This window comes from Falco punctatus, assembly GCF_963210335.1.
Source record: "Falco punctatus genome assembly, chromosome: 7".
Classification (NCBI taxonomy): domain Eukaryota; kingdom Metazoa; phylum Chordata; class Aves; order Falconiformes; family Falconidae; genus Falco; species Falco punctatus.
Genome location: NC_137587.1, coordinates 24,780,053 through 24,800,164, shown reverse-complemented (window position 1 = coordinate 24,800,164; position 20,112 = coordinate 24,780,053). Strand labels below are relative to the sequence as shown.

Here is a 20,112-nt window from a genome sequence, read left to right as displayed (position 1 = left end):
CACTTTCTTTAGGACAATATAACAGGGACACATGCAGCATGTTAACATGTTCCACAGCAGTAAAGCATATACACCTTCCCTCAAGCCTGCTTCCTCCCTCTTCCCAGAAAAGGCTTGACAATGTTGCACCGACTCTACTCGACACCTCTGGCTTGTGGGCCTACCTGCAAAAACCTCATCTCACCTGAAAGCAAAAAAAATGTCAGCAGGTAGCTTACACAGTACTGGAAAATATGACAGCCCTCTTGCACAGTCAAAGGAATTGTAGAAACATCACTTTGAAGCCTCACTATGGAAAATCTTTAAAATATTTTAAAGCACAGAAAAAGCTCAGAACATCTTCCAAGCTAATTAAGATACTTAACATTGTCCTTAAACAGGATAAATACTTTGAAGCTGCTTATGAACTGCTCTGCAAAAGGAGCTGCCAGAGAAAGAGCGTGCATAATGCTCTGAAGAACAAGGTTCCACAGGTTGTATTACCCCTTTTCTCCACACTCATGTTTATAAAATTATGTTAATTATATCCAGGTTTGAAATGGAAACAAATCAGTAACCAGACAGATTTAAGTACATGGTAAGCTGTGAGAGGTGCTGTTTCAAGGCAGTAAAAAATACACAACTTATCTTCCTCTTCTCCTGCCCTCCCCAAGGAAGGTCTCCTCCTAACCAGATCTGTTTTCTGGACGTTTCACACAATACTTGGCAAGTAAAACATGTTTCTGCTTCCTGAAGTAATTTTCATGCAGCTTGAAAATGCCTAAGAAAACAGATGCCGTCGAGCGCTTGTGGAGGCTGCAGCAGAGCTGCCTTTCACCCGCAGCAGCCAGACACCAGGCACGTTCCCCCTCGCTGCAGGGGGGCCTGGCCGCTCCCTAGGCCAGGCTGGGGACAGGGGCCTGGATCCTGCTGTCCTCCCTGCTCCTCAGGGCATCTCTGTGCTGGCCACCTGGCAGTGGATCCTGCCCAAGGGGGAAGGAAAAGGGGAAGGGGAAACCCCCAAGCTTTTCCCCCCAGGCCCACAAGATACACTTTCAGCCTGAAACTCTAAATGTAAACTATGTGGGGCAGAAGAAGGGTTTAACAATTGAGATCCAGCAAAAATAGAAATAGGTAATAAATTCAGCTGGACTGAGGATGGATTAATGGGATTTACCAGTCATTGACTTTGTGAGAACCAACCTCAGTCACTCCACATCCATGGAGAGAGAAACTAGTGCCAAGAAAAATGAAAGAGAATCCTTATTTGATCATTGTTTTGAGTTCCAGAGATCAAAAAAGCCCAAACAGTATAATACATAATAAAAAATTAAGTCATAACATCTGCATCCCTCCTGTACTCCTCTGAAATGAAGCACCTATGCAAACACAGGAGACTTGGAGGGGGGGAAAGCCCGCAACAGATAAAATGCAGAAGACAGAAGGAGATCAGGGCAGGTTGAACCACGCACAACATGTCAACAGAAAGGTCAGCGTTTAAAGATGAAACCATAGAGCAATAGTTTAATAAGTTCTTAATGACAGAATAGGCCTGAATTCAGCTTGATGTAACCACTGGAAGAGTAACAACCCAGAAGACAAGCTCAGCACTACCTGATCCTGCCTCAGGACAAGCAGAACCTTCTTGCAGGGGAGTTATCTAGCAAGACTCAGCAACAACTGGTTCATCAGATCTTCACAAAAAATGCAGATGGGATGGAGTGTTCATTAAATGCAGGGCACACATTCGCTACAGTTCACAGAAAGAGCAGAAGCTGCTCAGTGTAGGGCAGAGCTCTGCAATCTCAACATCAGTCTTCACCCACAACAGCTGAAATAAATTCACCCCCCTATTTGGGAAATCAAAAGAACTAGAGAGTCTGTTCTGCATGTAAACAAAGGCAGGTGATGGTTAGAGTCACTTTGTACCTGCAATAAGTGACCTGCACTACAGGCTGGTAGAGGCCCAGAAACCAGGTAGGGAATGTACTACTTGAAGAATTTTATTTGGCTTTAGAGCAAAGGTGAAGTTAAAGCAGGAAAACTTGTTCTGAGGACTGCAGGTACAATAATCGCCCAAGAACAGTAATGAAGTCTTCACAACATGAAGCCTGGAAACTTACATTGAACAAAGCACAACAGAGTGGTACAGCACAGGGTAAACAATCGTCAAGCAATGGAGATCCTCTTTGAAGCCTCTAACAAGAAGGGAATTGAAAATAGTCTGTGTAATATCTGCTCAGGACAGCATTCTTCAAGCCAGGAGAAGTTTTGCTTGCATTAAGCTTTCTTTGGTGCTTCATTATTTACCTCCTTAAAAATAACAACACTGAGTTTAGATAAAAAGGGTGATCTTTTTTAAAATGCCTAAGAGAACAAAGCCTGCTAAAAGTTGACCTTACTCATGCATCAAAAGAGATGCTTTGCAGGGAAAAAAATCCACCATCACAGTTTTTGGCTTTCTTGTTGGGACCCAGCCATAGCGTACACAAGAGACACAAATTCCTTTCTCAATGTGAAAAGGGTAGAGTGCAAAGCACACTCTTAATTTCCCTGGCACTCTCACTGTGTATTAAAAGTAGAAGGGAAAAGGATATGGAAAAGAAAAGAAAGAAAAAGGAAAAAGCTAAAGAAGCCCTTTTCTAAGTACCGGGAGAAGAGACAGAATATGTTGTGATTGCAATTCCAGAGGCAACGGCCGTAAGAGTAACGTAACAGTTTTGGAAAGGCAGTTCTGTAGCCCCTGGAAAGGAAGGAATTGAAAAAGTCTTCCCCCCCCCTTCCCTCTCTCCTCAATCAGCTCCCACAGCTGAAAAGCTTACGGAAGAGCGCTGCAGAAAACTCCACCCTGTTGCAAATGACAAAGACTTGTGGTTGAAAAGCATCAAAAACCCAGCAGAGATTTTTCTCCCAAGCACCATTCACAGATCTCACACTAGTGAGGAATGCTTTAAGACAACTGCTGGCAGCAGTCTGCACTCAATCCAGCTGCAAAGGCTTCCTTTCCCTCCTCCCCTCTAATATATGAGCAGGCAACTTTTACTAGCGCAGTTCCTGCTCTGCACACAACTGCTGCAATGCCGTGTCTGCCGCCATGTGCTGCACGTGGCTGGGGGCTGGCCAAACTGTCGCTTCCAGCTTACACTCCAAAAGCGGACTATTAACCCAGTTCTTGTGCAAACTTCATCATCTAGCAGATGTTTTTCTTGTGGAAACTTCCTCCTCTAGCAGATGTTTAACGCAGTAATTTCTTTCAAAGACACCTCCCCTCCTTCCACTGCAAAGGCTTGGTTCCGGTGTCCAATGGGAACACGCTGTAGCCAACGCACACACCTCATGTCAAAAGCATTAGGAGACTACTCCCACCTAGCAAACCACAGGCAGAGAACTGCTAGCAGCATCAGGGAAACTCATGACATACACTATAAATCAAGACCATAAAATATAAGTAGTACAAATCATGTGGTGAAATAGGCAGAAAGGAAATTCCTGCTTTACTGGCTTTAGCACAACCAGAGCAGAAAATTACTCCTTTTCTCACCTGTGTGACTTGCAGGCACCAATAGACCTGTAATATTAAATCTCAGCTGAAATTATAATCAAAAAACATATATTTCCTAGTAATACTACCAGCTGGCAATGTTCTCATAGAGGACCACTGTTCGGCACTCATATCAGAGAGATGTGGTCCATATCAGACATGTGGTCCATCTCAGAGAGATGGACATAACAGAAAGGAATGTACATCCAGTCTTCTCCGGGAGATGTATGATTTCTCTCACATGTGGGGTTTGGGTTTGTTGTTTTTTTTTTTTTAATTTGTTTGTGTGTTTTAAGCCTAGACCGCTTCCTGCCCCTCTGGGGTGACACTAAAATGTAAGAACAATGATTGAGTAGGACAGATTTACCTTAACAAGGCCACAACACTTTGTAGTATTCTAACTGTAGGTAGTGGATTGAAGCCTGAATGTGGCTTAACGTATAGTTTCTCTTGTTCGATACCTCCAGAAAAGCCAAAAATAAACATGTGAAGAAAAAGCGCGATACAAAAACTGAAGAGATAAAGAAACCAGAAAGCAAACAAACAACAGGAACAAGGAAAAGCCCTTGATGGCTTACAGGAAAGAAGGCAATAAAACCAAAACAAAACAGGGGTAAGCACAAATTTGACTTAATTTCTTTACAAACAAAAACTCCATGCACTGCTTGGAAGAGTTTTTCCAACAAGAGAAAGTAGAGAATGCAGTGAGGGTGAATTATGAGGGAAAGAGCACAGGAACAGGTTCAGTATGTTTTCTCTACTCCATATTTACACTAGGTTTTCTGGAAAGACTAACCATATTGCTGATGCACAGGTAAGAAAGATACAGACCAAAAGCAGTCCTGTACCTTTGTGGGAAATTTCTTATTTGAAGATTAACTCATTTCACAGTGTTTTTCCGTGTTACTTGGTTTCCAGCTCAGATGGGCCATATAGCTTGCAAAGGCATCATGCTGAGATCTCTCTCCAATAAGCAAGCTCACAATATCACTTCTGCACATTTCCTCAGGCTCCTCCAGCCAGTGTTCCTTCACATACAGAGTCTTGAATTACATCCAGCTTGGCCAGGAAGACACTCTCTGGATATTTTCTTGCAATTATCAGTCATGACTAGAACCTGATCTCATACGGCTGCCAAGTAATCATCAACTCTCTGGGATTTATATATCAAGAGGTGGTGGAAAAAGAAGTCTGGAAAACAAGGGAGAGACCAGCAGTGGCTTCTGCAAACACTCAGTGATTCAATCACACTTGTGCTGCAAGTTCAATGGAAAGAGCACAAGTTTGGGCTCAGGAATGTAAACCTTGGCAGCTGATTCATCACAAAACTGATCGTGTGTACTAAGAGCAGAAGGTTACCACCACCTCAGTCTTAATTATATGAGCTGGCTCCCACACAAAAGCAAATTACAAGACTATGGACAAGTGATCCTTTCACAAACCAAAATTAAATACAAAAGAATTAACAAAATTAGGTAGAAGCATAGCTTAAGCCCCTACCTATGATCTCCACATCCTATTTGCAAGCCAGGCTCTGCTCACTGGCACCATGTCTCATTTTTATCACAAGAGCTGATTCACTCCTCTTGTATCTGCTGTAGCCACCCTGTTGTCTGAGCCCATCTCTTAAGAACCTCTCTAACTGATCACCAACATACCTGTTCCAACCTGCTCAGACAGATTTGGCTTTAATAGCAAGCAAAAATAACAGAAAATATTCAGCCTGGAATTTGTTACCTTTTGAACAGAACATACAGTCTTCTCATCTACCTTTTCCTGGTTGTCCACAGTTGTCCAGTTATTAGAACTATATAGGATATAACTTTCCCTTCAGCACTGCCTTCCTGAAGTCACATGTCTATTGCTATCTGCTTCTAGAGTGTGAAAAAAGAAAATTAAATTTGACAGCAAGTTAGTCACCATAAGGACAATCTCTTTCCCATACAATATTCCTACAGCTATGGGTTCTTACAAGCATAAGCACCAAACACCTTGCCGAGCTTCCATGTAATTGTGCATAATGATCCCTTCCTCTCAAGCCAAGTCCAAACCACCTCCTCTGCAAAAAAGTCAGCAAGGCTCCAGCCACCATAGACTTCAAAGTTCACTGACAATAGTGCAAGTTTTGGTTCTGAAAACCTTTCTCAAAGGAAAGTCTCAGCTCTAGAACTTGTTTTGTAGAAGGACAGTCCGAAGTCTTCTCCTGTAGAGGGTAAATCATGAGCACCATTTGCCATGGAAAAAACTGCCTCAAAAAGTCTAGAAGTGTTCTTCTGGACAGCTGTCACTAGAATCAGGCTGGTGTTTGCTAGCTATTCAGCATGTAGGAGGCAAAGGGAAATGACAATCTAAGAATACATAGTTGAACAAATAGGACAAGCTAGATTTTAATTCCCACAGGTTTTAGTGCAGTGTAACACATTCCCTAACCTCTTAACAAAAACACCAGAACCTCGAAATTACTTCCATTTAAGAACTAGTTGGTAATCACTGCATTTACTGTGGTGCAATAATGCTATTAGAATAAATGAAGCCTTGAAAGCTTCCACTTTGAAGCCTTGGAGGATGTAATTCAGCATCAATGCCCAGACCCCACAGTCACTGGTTGGTGCACTTCAGGTGCGGGTAATATTCAGAAATGATTCATGATATTTATTTTCTTCAAATGACTTTATAATCTTTCATAAAGTTTCAAAAGTTAGAAGTTTGGTATTCTTCACCTGTAAAATAAAGATCAGGCATATGCCAGACACTAACCCAAAATGCCCAAGGTCATTTATCATACCAACAGAAGGAAGCCTCAGGTAGCTCTAGCTCTTGCCACCTCTGTGCTTGGGATACATAAATGGACATCCTGATAGTTCCAACACTCAGCCATGTTAGTGGAAACACTACTTTATAAGGCATAGGTACGAACAGGACTTTCTGCACCCAGTACTTCCTGCTCACCAAGCTGCCACCTCCCTTAACAGCCAATACTTCGATATCTGAACTGAATTTGGAGAGGTACATAGAGTGCATTTTATGGCACTGTACCCTCTGTACTCATCCCCCTGCTTGTTCTCCAGGTTTTACTGTTTGCATAGATTCTATACTACAAAGAAACAGAAAATTAATTATTCAGCTTCTAATTCCCATTGCATGTTGATGTTTATGTAATTGAAAACCATATAATTGCTTTATGTTTTTAACATCTCTCATGAATATGGATTTTTAACAGAATCCTTTATAGCAAATTAGCAAAGAGTATCTGGTAATGTTTGATGGGAGCATTAGTTAGTTTGGCAAGCTCAGGCAACAGCACACAGACTAAATACTGGTTTGATGTTTCTCACCACTTACAATTTTCAGCAGGCAGAAGAAAATCTGCCGTGGTGCCCAGCTTTCCAAGGAAGCTCAATCAGACTCTGGGACACAGGTATTAAAACCTGTGCAAGAAGAGCAAAGAAGAGAAAGCTAGAATTCAACAGTCTCATCCTTTGCAGATTTACAGGTGGCTGAGGGATGAATCTCAGCTTAATCTAAAGCCTGCCAAGAAATTCTCTTTTTTGTGGTAATCCACTTGCTTATCAGGTTTCATTTGGTAGTTTTAGATCAGGCAGTATGAAATACCTTTCTCCAGAACCCTGGCTGGCAACTTGCTCAGGTTTTAAAAATTACCCTGAAGCAATTTATGCTCCACAGTCAATACAGCACACTGGTATAGCAATAAAGAAACAAACACCATTTGCTTCAGCAGCAGGAACTTAACACTCCCGCTGACCTGGCTGGGACCAGCATTTAGAAGTGAGTGGGCATGAAGACATAGTGAGCTCCGGTAGACATGCTTTGACGTTAATACCACTTCCAGTTGTGAGGTATCCCCCCCAAATTCATTATACCATACCCTTATTTCTCCTATAAGATGATACACAATCATATTTTCTGTAATGCAGAGTAAAATTGTAGCTATGCCAGCACAGTGAAACTACTTAGAAAAAACCCCAGAATTACTCTAAGCAAGGATTTCTCAAAATAGTAGACACAAACTGCCCAGACTGATAAAGGTCCCGCACACATGTGGTCACCTACATTTCTGAGGGCAATTCTGCATTTCTAGCTGTTCCGCTTCCTACAAGTCAAGTGCATTGCACCAGCACAGTTTCTAGCTACAGAGACATCTGGCTGACCTAGAGTTGCTGCATTTACTCTTGTTGAGCAGATGTCAGTAAAACTTTTCAACAGACCTTGGTAACCCTGCTCCAGGGGACTGCCTACACTGAAAACATGCTGCTTTAGGTCAATTGCATAATTGATTATGTACTGAACTGTTACAACATCTGAATAGAAATACTTTTACACCTGGCCATGCTGGCTTTGCTTGCGGCTTTACATTTGAGTAAGAACACACGCACAGGCTTTGACAGAGCTCACGCCACAAATTATTCCCAGATATAACTGAAGTTGTGAAAAGATACAGATTTTAACCATATGCAAAACTAGTTTCAGCTGAGGACAGAGTTGTAGCCTGACATTTTAGGAGCCACATCTTCCAGCTTTACTGCTGCAGGGGGAAAAACTAAACAAAAGAAAATATTTACCCCAAAGTCTGACTCAGGATGCTGGGATCTGTTTCTCCCACTCACATAGGTCTGAACAGCAAAACTGATCTACTCGGTTCCACTGCTGCACAAAAAGAGTGAACCAACTCCTAAAGAGCAAGAAAGGACAACTCTTGCGCTCTCTGCTCAAGTCCCTGCACAAATTGCTGAGCGTAGTGAGCTTCCTCAATAATTCACCTTGGGAAATAATTTCTAACTAGTGATTACAGAAAGGACAATGCCAGACCAAGATCTGTGAAGGCACTGAAGTGTAAATTGACCTCAGATTTTTGCTGCCCTGGTTAACGCAGGCAGGTCTCAAAGCTAGATTTAGGTTGAAGCATTATCACTTCTAAGATGCATGTTAATAATCTGCCTAAAGAACAAGGTTTACCACTTGACTGGAACTGCAGGGTTGATAGCCAGACCTGGTGATAGAACCACGCAGACCAGCTCCCAGCTGGGCTTGGAAGCAGAATTACAGGTTGGGGCAGGCTGGTCTGATGAATGAAGGTTAGGACTAGAAACAGGAGACAGCCAAGCTAACTCCCGCTGTGCTAGCAAGAGCTTCTATTCAGTACTTAACCCAGGAAACCCTTGCTGTGGCTCCCCCAACACACATTTGCTATGACAACTACCGTTTTCCAACAAAGATCAGGTTGTCCTAGTACTGAAATTGTACTAAAAAAAATATTAAAATTTCATTTTAAATACAAACACTACAGTCCTTTCCATAACACCTGTAGAAAAAGCACTCTGTCATCTTACCTAGAACTGATTTTGTTTTACAGCAAGTCTAAGATTAAAATCTATGCCTTTTATTTGGGTTCCCTCTATTGACAGCAAAACAGACTGGGGCTGGCACCTACGGTCCAGCAACAGGAGCCTTCTATACAATTAAATGACACTGAATTCTATGAAAAGTTAATGCAATTCAGCAGCCAGGACACGGCATGACATGCCAATACAATATGGCATATTTCAAACACCCACATGCTGTTAAAAACTTGTGGAAAACTTATTTGAAAGGAATTCATTTTTACTAACAAGAGCTCAAGAGAAAATTTCGTTAGCTTCAAGAACAATGGGGAAAAAGAATGTCCTTTTTTCTGTTTGCTTTCCTCTAACATATTTTATCAACCTGTTTTTGAAGTTTTGAAGCACAGGCAGAGAAACTGGATATTCATGTCATCACCTTTTTCTGGAATTGTTAATTAAGCATAAATGCCACAAAGTGAAGGTAAAAACATCTGGACACAATTGTTAAGAGCTCATATTTCATTTCTGTACAGGTGAGTAGAAAAACATGCCATTTACAGTCTCAATTCCCAGCTCCCCTCATCAGGCAGCCACTAGCTGAAAGGAAACTAGCTTATACATGGTTACTACCTGCAGGTAGGCTTTTGTAACTAGCTTGAGAACTGCAATTTCAGCCCCAACAACCAAAAAAAAAACCCAAACCCAAAACCATCATGGGATTACAGCAAGAATCCAATAAGGTACTTCCATAAGAACCACAATCCCATCATGGGAGTAAATTGTGCCTCGAGGGAAGGCTGCTATCAGCATCCTGAAGTACATCTGTCTACAGAAGAGGCATAATACGAGCTGGCAATATAAAATCAGTTCCCCATCCTTACTACCTTCAGGGAACTGCTTTCAGGGCAAGGTGATTGTTGACAGATCCTCTTTTTCTTCCTTTTTTCCCCTGCTAAAGCTGTTGATAAATATGGTGAGCCCCCAGTGATACAACACCTTGTCTAAGATTTGACTTATGTCATAAAACTGATTTTTACGCTAGCCAAGCCAACACCTGCTGGTAACTGCTTTGAGCTTCAATGCAAATATGGGCAAAACAGGAGATTAGACAAAGAGGCTGAATGCTTCCCAGATCTACAAACACTCTTTTAAGTTTGTTGTCCATTTGAAGACCTGAAGTCATTGCTTTTCTATGGCCATATTATAGTTGCTCTTAATAGAACAGCTGCTCTCTAAACAGTAGGGTAGCCTAACATCTTGGCAGCATGTCTATTGCTAACTGTTCTGCCAAAATGCTAGCTAGGCCAAAATGCCTGCAGGAGCAACATGATGATCCACAAGACGACTCTTCCTCAGGTTCATATGCCTGTTCTGCAACAAAACCCTGCATCTTCACAAGCCGAGGGAACTGTAAGAAGTAGCAACTCAAATCCACTTGTACCAGCTGCCTGGACTTCTCCCCAAAATACCCACATGTATTTTACATTACTTGCAAAGCTTCCATGCACAGTTTAGTAAGAATTCCTCTCTCAGTCCCACTCAGAAGTTACTATGCTTCTGAATGAGTCTGGGACCATCTACAATAATGCCTGTGCAGTTGTTATCTGCTGTTCAAACGAAGTCATCAATAATCAATCTTACAAACCACAACCTGACCTGGGAGGCAGCATGGACTGTGGAGTCTGCATGCTGTTGAAATAAGTGTGCACAGGAGCTTAACAGTCGGTCATCTGAAATATCAATACCAACTAATATGAACACCTGGCTACTGCAGCTCACCCTACCTTTCAGTATCCATGCAGATGGATCAATTTTTTTCTTGACAAGAACCCTCTCTTGACAAGAACCCTCTCAATCTCACGAGGAAAGAAAAATGGAAAGAAGATGAAGCCTGGACTTAATTAGGGAATAGAGGAACAGAGGAAAGAAGGAATTCAGAGCTGACAAACATTTCCATCTAGCAGCATTATAAAACAGGGATATTAGAGAGCTAAATATGCTCAGGAAAAGCTTTCATTTAATAAAACATTCAGTGACATTTTATTTGTATCCTTCCTTAAGTTTCTGCTTCTATTTAGTCTGGCTCCGAGTATTAAATTCCTAATGTAGGCTGAATACAGGCTAAGCTCATGCACAGTAATTGCAAATTGAGCTTCAGTTTAAAGACTGAATGAATAACGAGTCAGAGAGACTCCGTAAGGAAACATACACAGCCAGGATCAGACTACAAAGCTTTGGGATGTCTGATACCACAGCATTTGGGAATTTCGGAATTTCAGAATTTCAGTTTGCCACATGCAAAGGGCTGGTTACAAGCTCTATAGAGTGGGATGTTCTGGGAGCTATTTGTGTTTCTTAAGTTAAATTCTGTGGCATTTCATTGAAATTTATAGAGTATGTCTGTTCCACTTGGCTGTCAGCTCTAGAATTCTTTTTGCATAGCAACTCAATTGTGCAAACACCAGCAGTAGGCCATAGCGTTTACCATTACAGCCAGTCCCCTTCCAACTTCATAGAATCAGAATCATTTAGATTGGAAAAGACCTTTAAGATCGTCAAGTCCTACTGTTAACTTAGGAATGCCAAGTCCATCACTAAACCATGTCCCATCTTCCTTTTACCTGTACCTAAATCCACAGAAATCATCATTACAGAATTTATATTATCACTTAAAACCTAATTTTAATAAGTCAAACTTCTGACAACCATGTAGGCTTCTAAATCTGTTTCAAAATTTTGGGGTATATCAAAACCCCAACATAAATTCAATGAAAAAATATGCAAAAATAAAAAAAGGAAGTATCCACACATGCAACAGTGGACATTACCAAATACACTGTAGAAACACAGGGCAGGAATCAACTTCAGGACACTTGCAAAACATTTGGTTTATAATTTGACCACAAGGGTACTGTTTACTAACAACTGCAGAGCAAGAGTTGTAAGAACATTACTGAAGCCAAGAGCCTCTCTCTACAGCGCCAAAGTGTTGCTGACTCACAGCAACAAAAGGCTCTTTCCTAGGCAAGGGGGTTAAAGCTAATAAAGGTATTCAGCAAACTTAGAAGGAAAGAAAAGAAAGGCCATGAAAACAAAAGGACTTTGAATTAAAATATCCAGTACACTTTGGTTGGTGTTAAAGCTTTCGAGACTAAAAGTACAAAATTAAGGAGACTCTAAAGGAAGAAGCACTGGGAAGACACATATAGATAAAAAGCAATTAAGAGAATAAATTAAATACAGTCCTAGAGCTGAACAAATTTACGTGGTCGTTGAAAAACATTACGAGGGAGGAACTCCCTTCCAACTGAGTGGATGTCAGTTGTGGAGCAGGAAATCCCCCCAGTGACAGACAGGCCCAAGGAGTACACCCAGAACAGCTGCTGTGAATGATTAGCACTGTCAACTAATTCAAGGCATAGGGAAAAAGGTCTTGAAGTAATAAAAGAAAAAAATGTATGGGGGCGAGGACCTTTCCTGGATTAAGATCCATTAAGTACAGAACAGGCGCATAAATTTCCAATTGCTACCAGTGTTGTTAAAACTGGAATAACACCTTAGAAAGAGCAATTCATATATGCAACTTGCGGATAACCCAAGCAGTTACATCCTCCATCTAATCCCCAAACCCAGGCACATACTTTGATGAATGCACCACATTCCAGACTAAGGGAAATGTCTGGCCACACTACTTCAATGCTGGAAAATGGAGAGGGCCAAAATATAGCTGGGGTGGGTTTAAAGGAACAGCTCTGCCGTTTGCCATGGCAGCTACAAGAGCTACAAATATTTACTGTTGGGAATTAGAGCAGAATTATTTGACCTGCGGCTAAATTGTCACTGATTAAGTTTTTTAACTGACACTTCCCCCACAACATACAAACCTTTATAATGTGTAACACTCAGTTACAAGCAGTAATAAGAAAGGAGGGCAGGAACCTGTTTTCAAAAATTTGACCTTCCTCCCATTTTCACAAATAAATCCTGGGGCCTCTGCCTCCCTCCCCCCAAATGAATCCACCCCTACTTATGAGTAAAATTAATCTTTATATACCCATGGCTTCAGGCTCATCTCAAATTGCAGCATGCTAGCAAAGCTATTATTCATCAAGGACCACACATTTTGAAGTGTTCCATATCAAAGCCAGGTCACTACATTTTTCAATATGGGGTCACATTCCTGTTTTCCTAGCCTGCAGAGTGACTCTTTTTGATTGAAAGGATCTTTATGCATGGAGGAGTATCTGACACAAACCAAACCGATATGCTACTGGAGCTTTCCAGTAATGACAGCAGGATAAAGGAGGCCTTTGAAGTTCATGGAGGAGTAGGAAAAGGTGTTAATTTAAAAAGCTTGTCAGTATACCCAAGAGCAGGGGAGCAAAGTACCAATTAATAATTCACACTTCTATTCCACATGATATTATAGTATCTCAAAACACTTTGCAAACATTTATTAAGTCCCATAGCATCCCCCTGGAGCAGACAAGCACAGATGAAGCTCTACTCCTACCAGCCAGGATGTCACTCTGGGACCATTTTGTTTAGCTGATCTATGCCCCTTCTTCCCCATCTGTTAAATGGCAATAATGACACTATCATCCAGTGGTTCAGAAGCTTAGCTAGTGATTTCTAAATCAACACATTTTTAGATCAAAAAACAGCACACAAGGGCAATCTCGTGTCAGACTACACTCAATTACACTGAACTAAAGCTATCACATTTGACATGGTAACATAGCTAGTGGGAAGAACCCTCTCTATCTTAATTCTGTAATACCTTACAGATTTGCTTTGCTCTGTCCCTAAGTACCCAGAGCACTTGAATTCTAGTTAATGACCAGGATTCTTGGGTACTGTGTTAACATGAAACTCATTGTAATTACAGTAATTAGATCTGCTGTAGAAAGAATTGTGAGAAATGAAAGACTGTCCACAGTAGCCTCTAATTCTCAATTAACACAAAGTAGTTGGTGTGTTTGGAAGCCAGGACAGATACACCCCATAGCTGCACACTCCAGAGGGAAATAGTCATTTACATTCAGATGGGAAGTTGAGCACATTATACTGTTTAATCCTTGCTTTGCAAGACAAGTATGTGAGCCTCGTCTACTTACAGATGGCAAAACAGCAATTGAGGGAGGCTCTGAGCTGCCAAAGGGTTAAAGGCAATCACACACGCTCCCCAAAACCAGCATCTCCCTTTGGAAACTCCTCATTCCCAGCCCTGTACTTGGACCCTTTTTTTTTTTTTTCATTTAATAAAAACCCCATAAACCATTGCTGCTCTGGCCCTAATGACAGCACTCTGTATTCCTTGTCTGGGGCTCTTTCACACATAGAATCAGACAGAATTACTTTGCTTAACCCTCTTACTAATCTGACTTTTCCAGAAGGGACCAAAGATAAAGACAAAAGTAATGGTTTCATGAAATACAGCTCTTTTCTTCTCTTGAGCCTGACAGTCACTTCCAAAAGCAGATTGTCATGACAACAAACAACCTGGAGGCAATCCAGCCAATTAATCTGCAGAGGAAGCAGTCATCCCAACCTTGGAAAAGAACACTGCTGCTTTAAGCTTCAGAAGCTAAAAAAAAAAAAAAAAGAAAAAAAAAAGAAACCCAACAAGAAACCTTGCCACCCGCATTAATCTTATAAGGCTGCCTTAGGCCTGTAGTGAAAAACAATTCAGCCCTCAGCACAGGGGCAGCAACTGCTGCAAGAGCAATACACACACGCTAGTCCCTCACCAGCCCTTTCCTTCCTCCCTCCCGAGACAGAGGGTAGGGTCAGGCCAGAGCCCCCTCTCCTAGACTCCGATCCAAGCAGAGCTATGTTCCCAGGCTGTGATGTAGCCCAGCAAGCAGGCAAGTTACCAGGATGACCCTGTGACCCCTTACATACGGAGCCAAAGGAAAGAACTCATAGGTTAGGCTGAGGAATGACAAAGAGGAGATGGTCCCATACCACTGCTATAAACCCTGTTTTGTTGGCATTGCTGTTGTGTGTTTTCCTCTTCCCCTGTAAGCTGTAAATGTTTGTCACCGTGTTAAGCTCAGAATTATTCTACCTTCCACAAAGGACTAAATCATCAGCACAGCTAGATATTAGTCATTCTCCTTCCACTTCCCTAATTTCTTCTTCCTTCATATCCTGCTTTACCTCCATGTGTCCTGCTTTTTATAGGCCCAAGCACATTGCATTTCCCCTGCAGATACCCACCATTCCCCATTTTTTGCTTACTCTAATCTATCCGTAGTAACTCAGACATTAAAATGTTTAGTGGCTGATGTCCAATACACATTATTTTTTAACCTCAAGTCATTCATATATGCTTCACATTTTACAAAATACTATGGCATTAATTTACAGAAAACAAAAGTGAGGAGCATTAGATGTAGACTCTACAGCATAAGTCAAAAAGAAGAAATTGTCACAGATTGTATTTTGAGATTCTCACAAGACTCAATACACAACAATTTTCAAACAAAAAATTTCTTTCCTGCCCTCAATCCTTTTCTCTAAATACAGAAACAAGGAAGGGTAGGAATAAATTATTTCACTGCATACTTGTCCTGCAGTGAAGCATGCACTTTCAGAAAGTAACTGAGCAATGAGGATCTAAAGCTACACAGATTTACTCATCTGGTAAATAGATAGAATGCTGAACTACTTCAAACTAAAGTTTTATTATTGATCACTCTGCGTCCAATCCATCTCACACAGAAGCCACTAAATGGATTCCCAGTAACTTCAGTGAGCACTGGATCACAGAATATAAGCGCTTTCTGTAAAACCGCATTTTTACTGATCTGAACAAGATACTAGTCTTCTGAGCGCTGAGAATGAAATGTATGTGCGCACACACACACTCTACACATTTCACACTCATTATTTGCAGAATTGGGAAACCACAGCTCTAGCCAACACTGAGCAAGCCAACAGAATCATATTTTCTGCTGAGCCTGTTCCGCATTAATTGGAGTTGGTACAGAATTGCAGAATAGAATAAAACCACTGTGCCTACCTTGAGGGCTTTCGCAGCTTTCTTCATCACTATTGTCTTGACAGTTATTTTGACTGTCGCACACAAAGCTTTTATCAATGCAAAGACCATTTTTACAGTGGAATCTGGCAGTAGAGCAAAGCAAGGGATTCGCTGCTGCAAAAAAAAGCAAGTGAGATCTTTCATTAGAAATTCTCTTACCCAGGCAGTGAAATAGCCATTAAACAATCAACAGCAACAGGTCACAACTCACCAGTTGGTCAATTTGCTGAATACGTGGGAGTAACTTGGCAAACCAACCTTGTCTCTCTGAACAGAGCACACTGGAATTTCTAATTCATGCAAGATTCATTACAATTAGAAGAGATTTAGTCCACCCACAGTTAAAAGCCTTCTGTTCACTTTCATGAGAGCCCCTATCACAATCACTGTTCAGCGTTCAGCATTTGCTCACACTGAAGACATATGGAGGGTAGCACTGCCTACCATAAACACTGCCTGTTGCTTCCCATCACAGCAAACTCAGTTTAGCTCGAGTTCCGTATTATAAGCCAACAACTCCGGCTGAGAACTGCCAGGCAGTGGTTTATTTACCTCTGCTTCTTCTTCCACCTTCCCTATCGTCCTCATTATTTTGAGTCAACACAATGGCAATGTTGATGTTTCTCAACATCTTAGTGTTTGAATTTCAACTCCTTTTTAAGGCTAACACACACATTGCAGTAGCACCCAGAAAATCCTTTCACCTAAGGCCCAGCAGAGCAACAGAACAGTATTTAAGCAGACTTATTTAGGTAGAGCAGTTTCTCATCCATGCCAAACCAAGCAGTAAACACACTGTAAGTTGTTATGCCTAATTTCGTTTAAAGCTTTGAGGAGCACAGTTTTCAACACTTCTCCTAGCAGATTACATCACAGCTTCAATGCATCTCACTGCCAAGGAGGTTTCCTTGATATTCATCTTAGTTTTCTCTTTTCTAATTTCGTCTCTATTCAGCACTATAGCCCAGCATACATAACTACATTATCCCTCCTTTAACAGTGTTTGCACCCTCCACATACAGCATATATAGCTTTATTTTCCAACATAGTCATCACTTAGCTGAGATATGCATAATTTAGGAGTTTCTAATATTTCCTCATAAATCAATCTCTCTGTCCCATAATAATTTTTGGCACTCTTCTCTGAACTCCTGCCAGTTTTTGGTAACGAGGTAACAGAAACAGAATGCAACTTTCCAATTGAAAACCTAAAAAAAAAAAGCTGTTTAGATGTCTTGTCTGTTTCAAAAGAGCTTCCCTGCTACAATAAAAAAGGGGATTACAGATCCCAAATAACAACCGGCTTCCTATTTTTTATTCTTTAGAGAGCTGCCTTTAAAGAGTCTTAAAAAAAACCCAAAACCAACATAAAACTTTAAAGTCTGCCATGCATATAACCTGGAGTATATATAGCAAACATTCTAAACTCCTACAGCTCCCCAAAAGCACACTTATCATGAACATGCTAAATCTTTGGTCTGAAACTGCTGCGTACTTGTTGATTTTTCCAGGTCACTTTAGGGTCTACAGTGTTTTTCCTCTACATAAGCAAAACAGTGAGTAGACACTTGGATGAGCTAGAAAATATCAAATATATGCTGAAATGGTATAGAGAAACAGAGAGATCAGCAGCATGTTATCAGTTGTAAGGTCCTGTTGCAGTCACACACTACAAGCTCATGGGAAATTAGGTCATTCATCTCAGCTCCATGAGATGGTGCATTTTCAGTTGAGACCTGCCACTTGTCAGTCCACCATTTCAAGAATATTCTCACAGCACTTTTGTGAAAACTTCTTTCTAGTTCACTTGTTTAAGCGTAACCCAGAGTCATTTCCATAGCCTTCCGTCTTCTTTCTGTAGCTTCACTTGCTCCACAGAGGTGCTATCTCCCTGCCACAGTCCTCCCAGGGCCCAAACCAGAGACTTCATGCTGGGGGGCACATAAACAAGAAAGGCAAGTCCTCCAAGAAGCAGACAGTGATGGATCACTGTGAAGATCACCCCTTTTGTTATCTTTGAAAGTTGGTATCTGTTGTCCTCCTCCTGACCTTTAAATGTCATTAAAAGGAAAAGCTCAACATGCTGCAACAAGAGAAGGAGCAAGTATTTGCTGCAAGCTTCTACCTACAGACCTGTGCTTTTAATAGCTCCTGATAATAGCAACAGAGCTGCTGTATCAAACGTAACCTTTCCTTACTGCTATGATATATCCCTGCTAGACTTGGATACAAATGGATCTGTGCAGCCAGCCACATGCAGGGGGTATAGCCCAAGGCAAGTAGCACTTCAGATAATCTCTCTGCTGCAACTTTCCTGCAAGCTGCTGAACAGCTGGTCAAGCTAATATATTGGCAGGCATGCCTGATGTGGAGAACCTCCTTCTCCTCCCAAGAACTTGTTTCACTGAATAACCCTTTATTTATTTATTTATTTTCTGTTTGAGAACATGTATGAACAGCGAAACCTAAACGTGCTGATGAACAAGTCATATTCTTCAGTGACAAGAAACAGGCAAATAAAAATTAAACAATTTAAGTAATACTTAATATTTACCCAATTTGAGTTACATCTGACTAGAGTACCGTTCAAAGCAAACACGCAAGTTAAATCTCATTTCAAAGTTACAAAGGCACTTGTAGTGTCATATAGGCATTCTATACAAAAAACTGAGCTGGACCTTTTAAAAAAAAAAAAAAGACAGGCAAGGTGAAAAGCACAGGGATCATCTGGGTCATAAATGACAGGGAGAGTATTCAACTCAAACTAAAGGCTAATGAATGCTTCCTTTCCAGGTAGTATTAATTAGCTGAAAGAAAAAAAAAAAGGAGCCACACTGACAAGTAGGCTTGCACTTACTGCAGTTTTCCTCATCGCTGCCATCGGGGCAATCCTCGAAGCCATTGCACCGGAAGCGGCCAATGATGCAGTGGATCCCGCTAGCGCAGGGGAAGAACGTGGCACCGCACTTGGACTTGGCTTTCGCTGGGAGAAAAGGGAAAAATGAGGGAAACAATTTACAAATGTTAAATGAGACTTTGTAGCAGCTGTGCAGGTTAGGGTACTCTAGGCAGTGCTGGTGGCACCCATGTTAGGTGCCTTCCAAGTTCCCTATGGCCTGCCTTCAACTACTTTAAGGTTCTTTTTGTGAGATTTCACTTGCTTAGGCTGATTTTTTTCCAATTTTTACGATTTCCAGAATGACCGAAACATTCAAACTTAAAATAAGTCAAATGGCTCTCAAAAAATGTAAATTGCTCAACACTTTGGAATATAAGTTTGTAAATTTGGCAAGCAAGTAGTCCTGTCTCTCTGAAGGACCATGTGAATTTGACCAACTTAGAAGCACTGAAGGAAAAATATTAAAATAAGAGGGTCCTACTAACTCCTCTTTGCATGGAAGTCTGTTGTAAACGTCACCATCCCAAGCACAAGTCCCAGAGACAGACATCTAAGCAAGTTCTTGGGCAGCAGACAACAACCCACAGAGGCTAAGAAAGGTGTAGCTGGACTAGTGGTAGCCCCCCCAGCCTGTAGCCATATGTCACACTGAGTCCAAAACACTAAATTGCAGCAAAAGTCTAGATTTTGTACACTTGCTTGCTCAGAGAAGCCAAACGGTGAAGAGCCCAAGGCAGACAGTGATAATGAACATGGTAGCAAGTTCAGAGAATCTGGGACCTGGAGGCAAACTTGGGCAAAGACAGGTGTACAAATAGTAAGAAAACATTGGGAGAAGGAAAGGAGGAATACAGAGATACCAAGTGAGTTAGTGTCTTTCTAAGAATAAGAAACAAAAGAGACCTTAACTAAAGTATTTTTCAGGCTGCAAAAATCGAACTCGAAAAAGAAAAGACTATAACACCACATTTATTTAGCACAATCTGTATACAATGGGGTGCAAAGGAACATGAGTATATGAACTGCATCTCTTGCTGTACTTCTCTCCATCATCCGTTATACAGTTCTTCAGGACAGAAACCACATCTGTTTGTTCATAGTACCAGCACAGCTATTCATGTAACACTAAATACTAACAATAGCATCAAAATGCATTTAACAAATGATTACAGAATCTCATTATGATCTCAAGTACTTCACTTTTTTTTATGGCACAGCAACTCTTCACAGCAAGAAGAAAACACTGCCCTCAGCTAGAGTGATGCAGTTGTTTCCACCACGATGCTCAAGGCAAACACTAGTTAAG

The 20,112-nt window shown here is 41.2% G+C and overlaps 1 protein-coding gene across 3 annotated transcripts in view; it reads right to left on the bottom strand.

The window, feature by feature from the left end:
* Positions 1-20,112, bottom strand: part of LDLRAD3 (low density lipoprotein receptor class A domain containing 3) — a 137,313-nt gene that overhangs the window by 39,527 nt on the left and 77,674 nt on the right. For all 3 annotated transcript variants that reach the window (XM_080395490.1, XM_080395491.1, XM_080395492.1), the window contains exons 3-4: positions 18,765-18,890; positions 15,887-16,021 (exon numbers count right to left, since the gene is read on the bottom strand). In XM_080395490.1, coding sequence (XP_080251616.1) covers positions 15,887-16,021; positions 18,765-18,890 — 261 coding nt within the window. The remainder of the gene's footprint in view (positions 1-15,886; positions 16,022-18,764; positions 18,891-20,112) is intronic.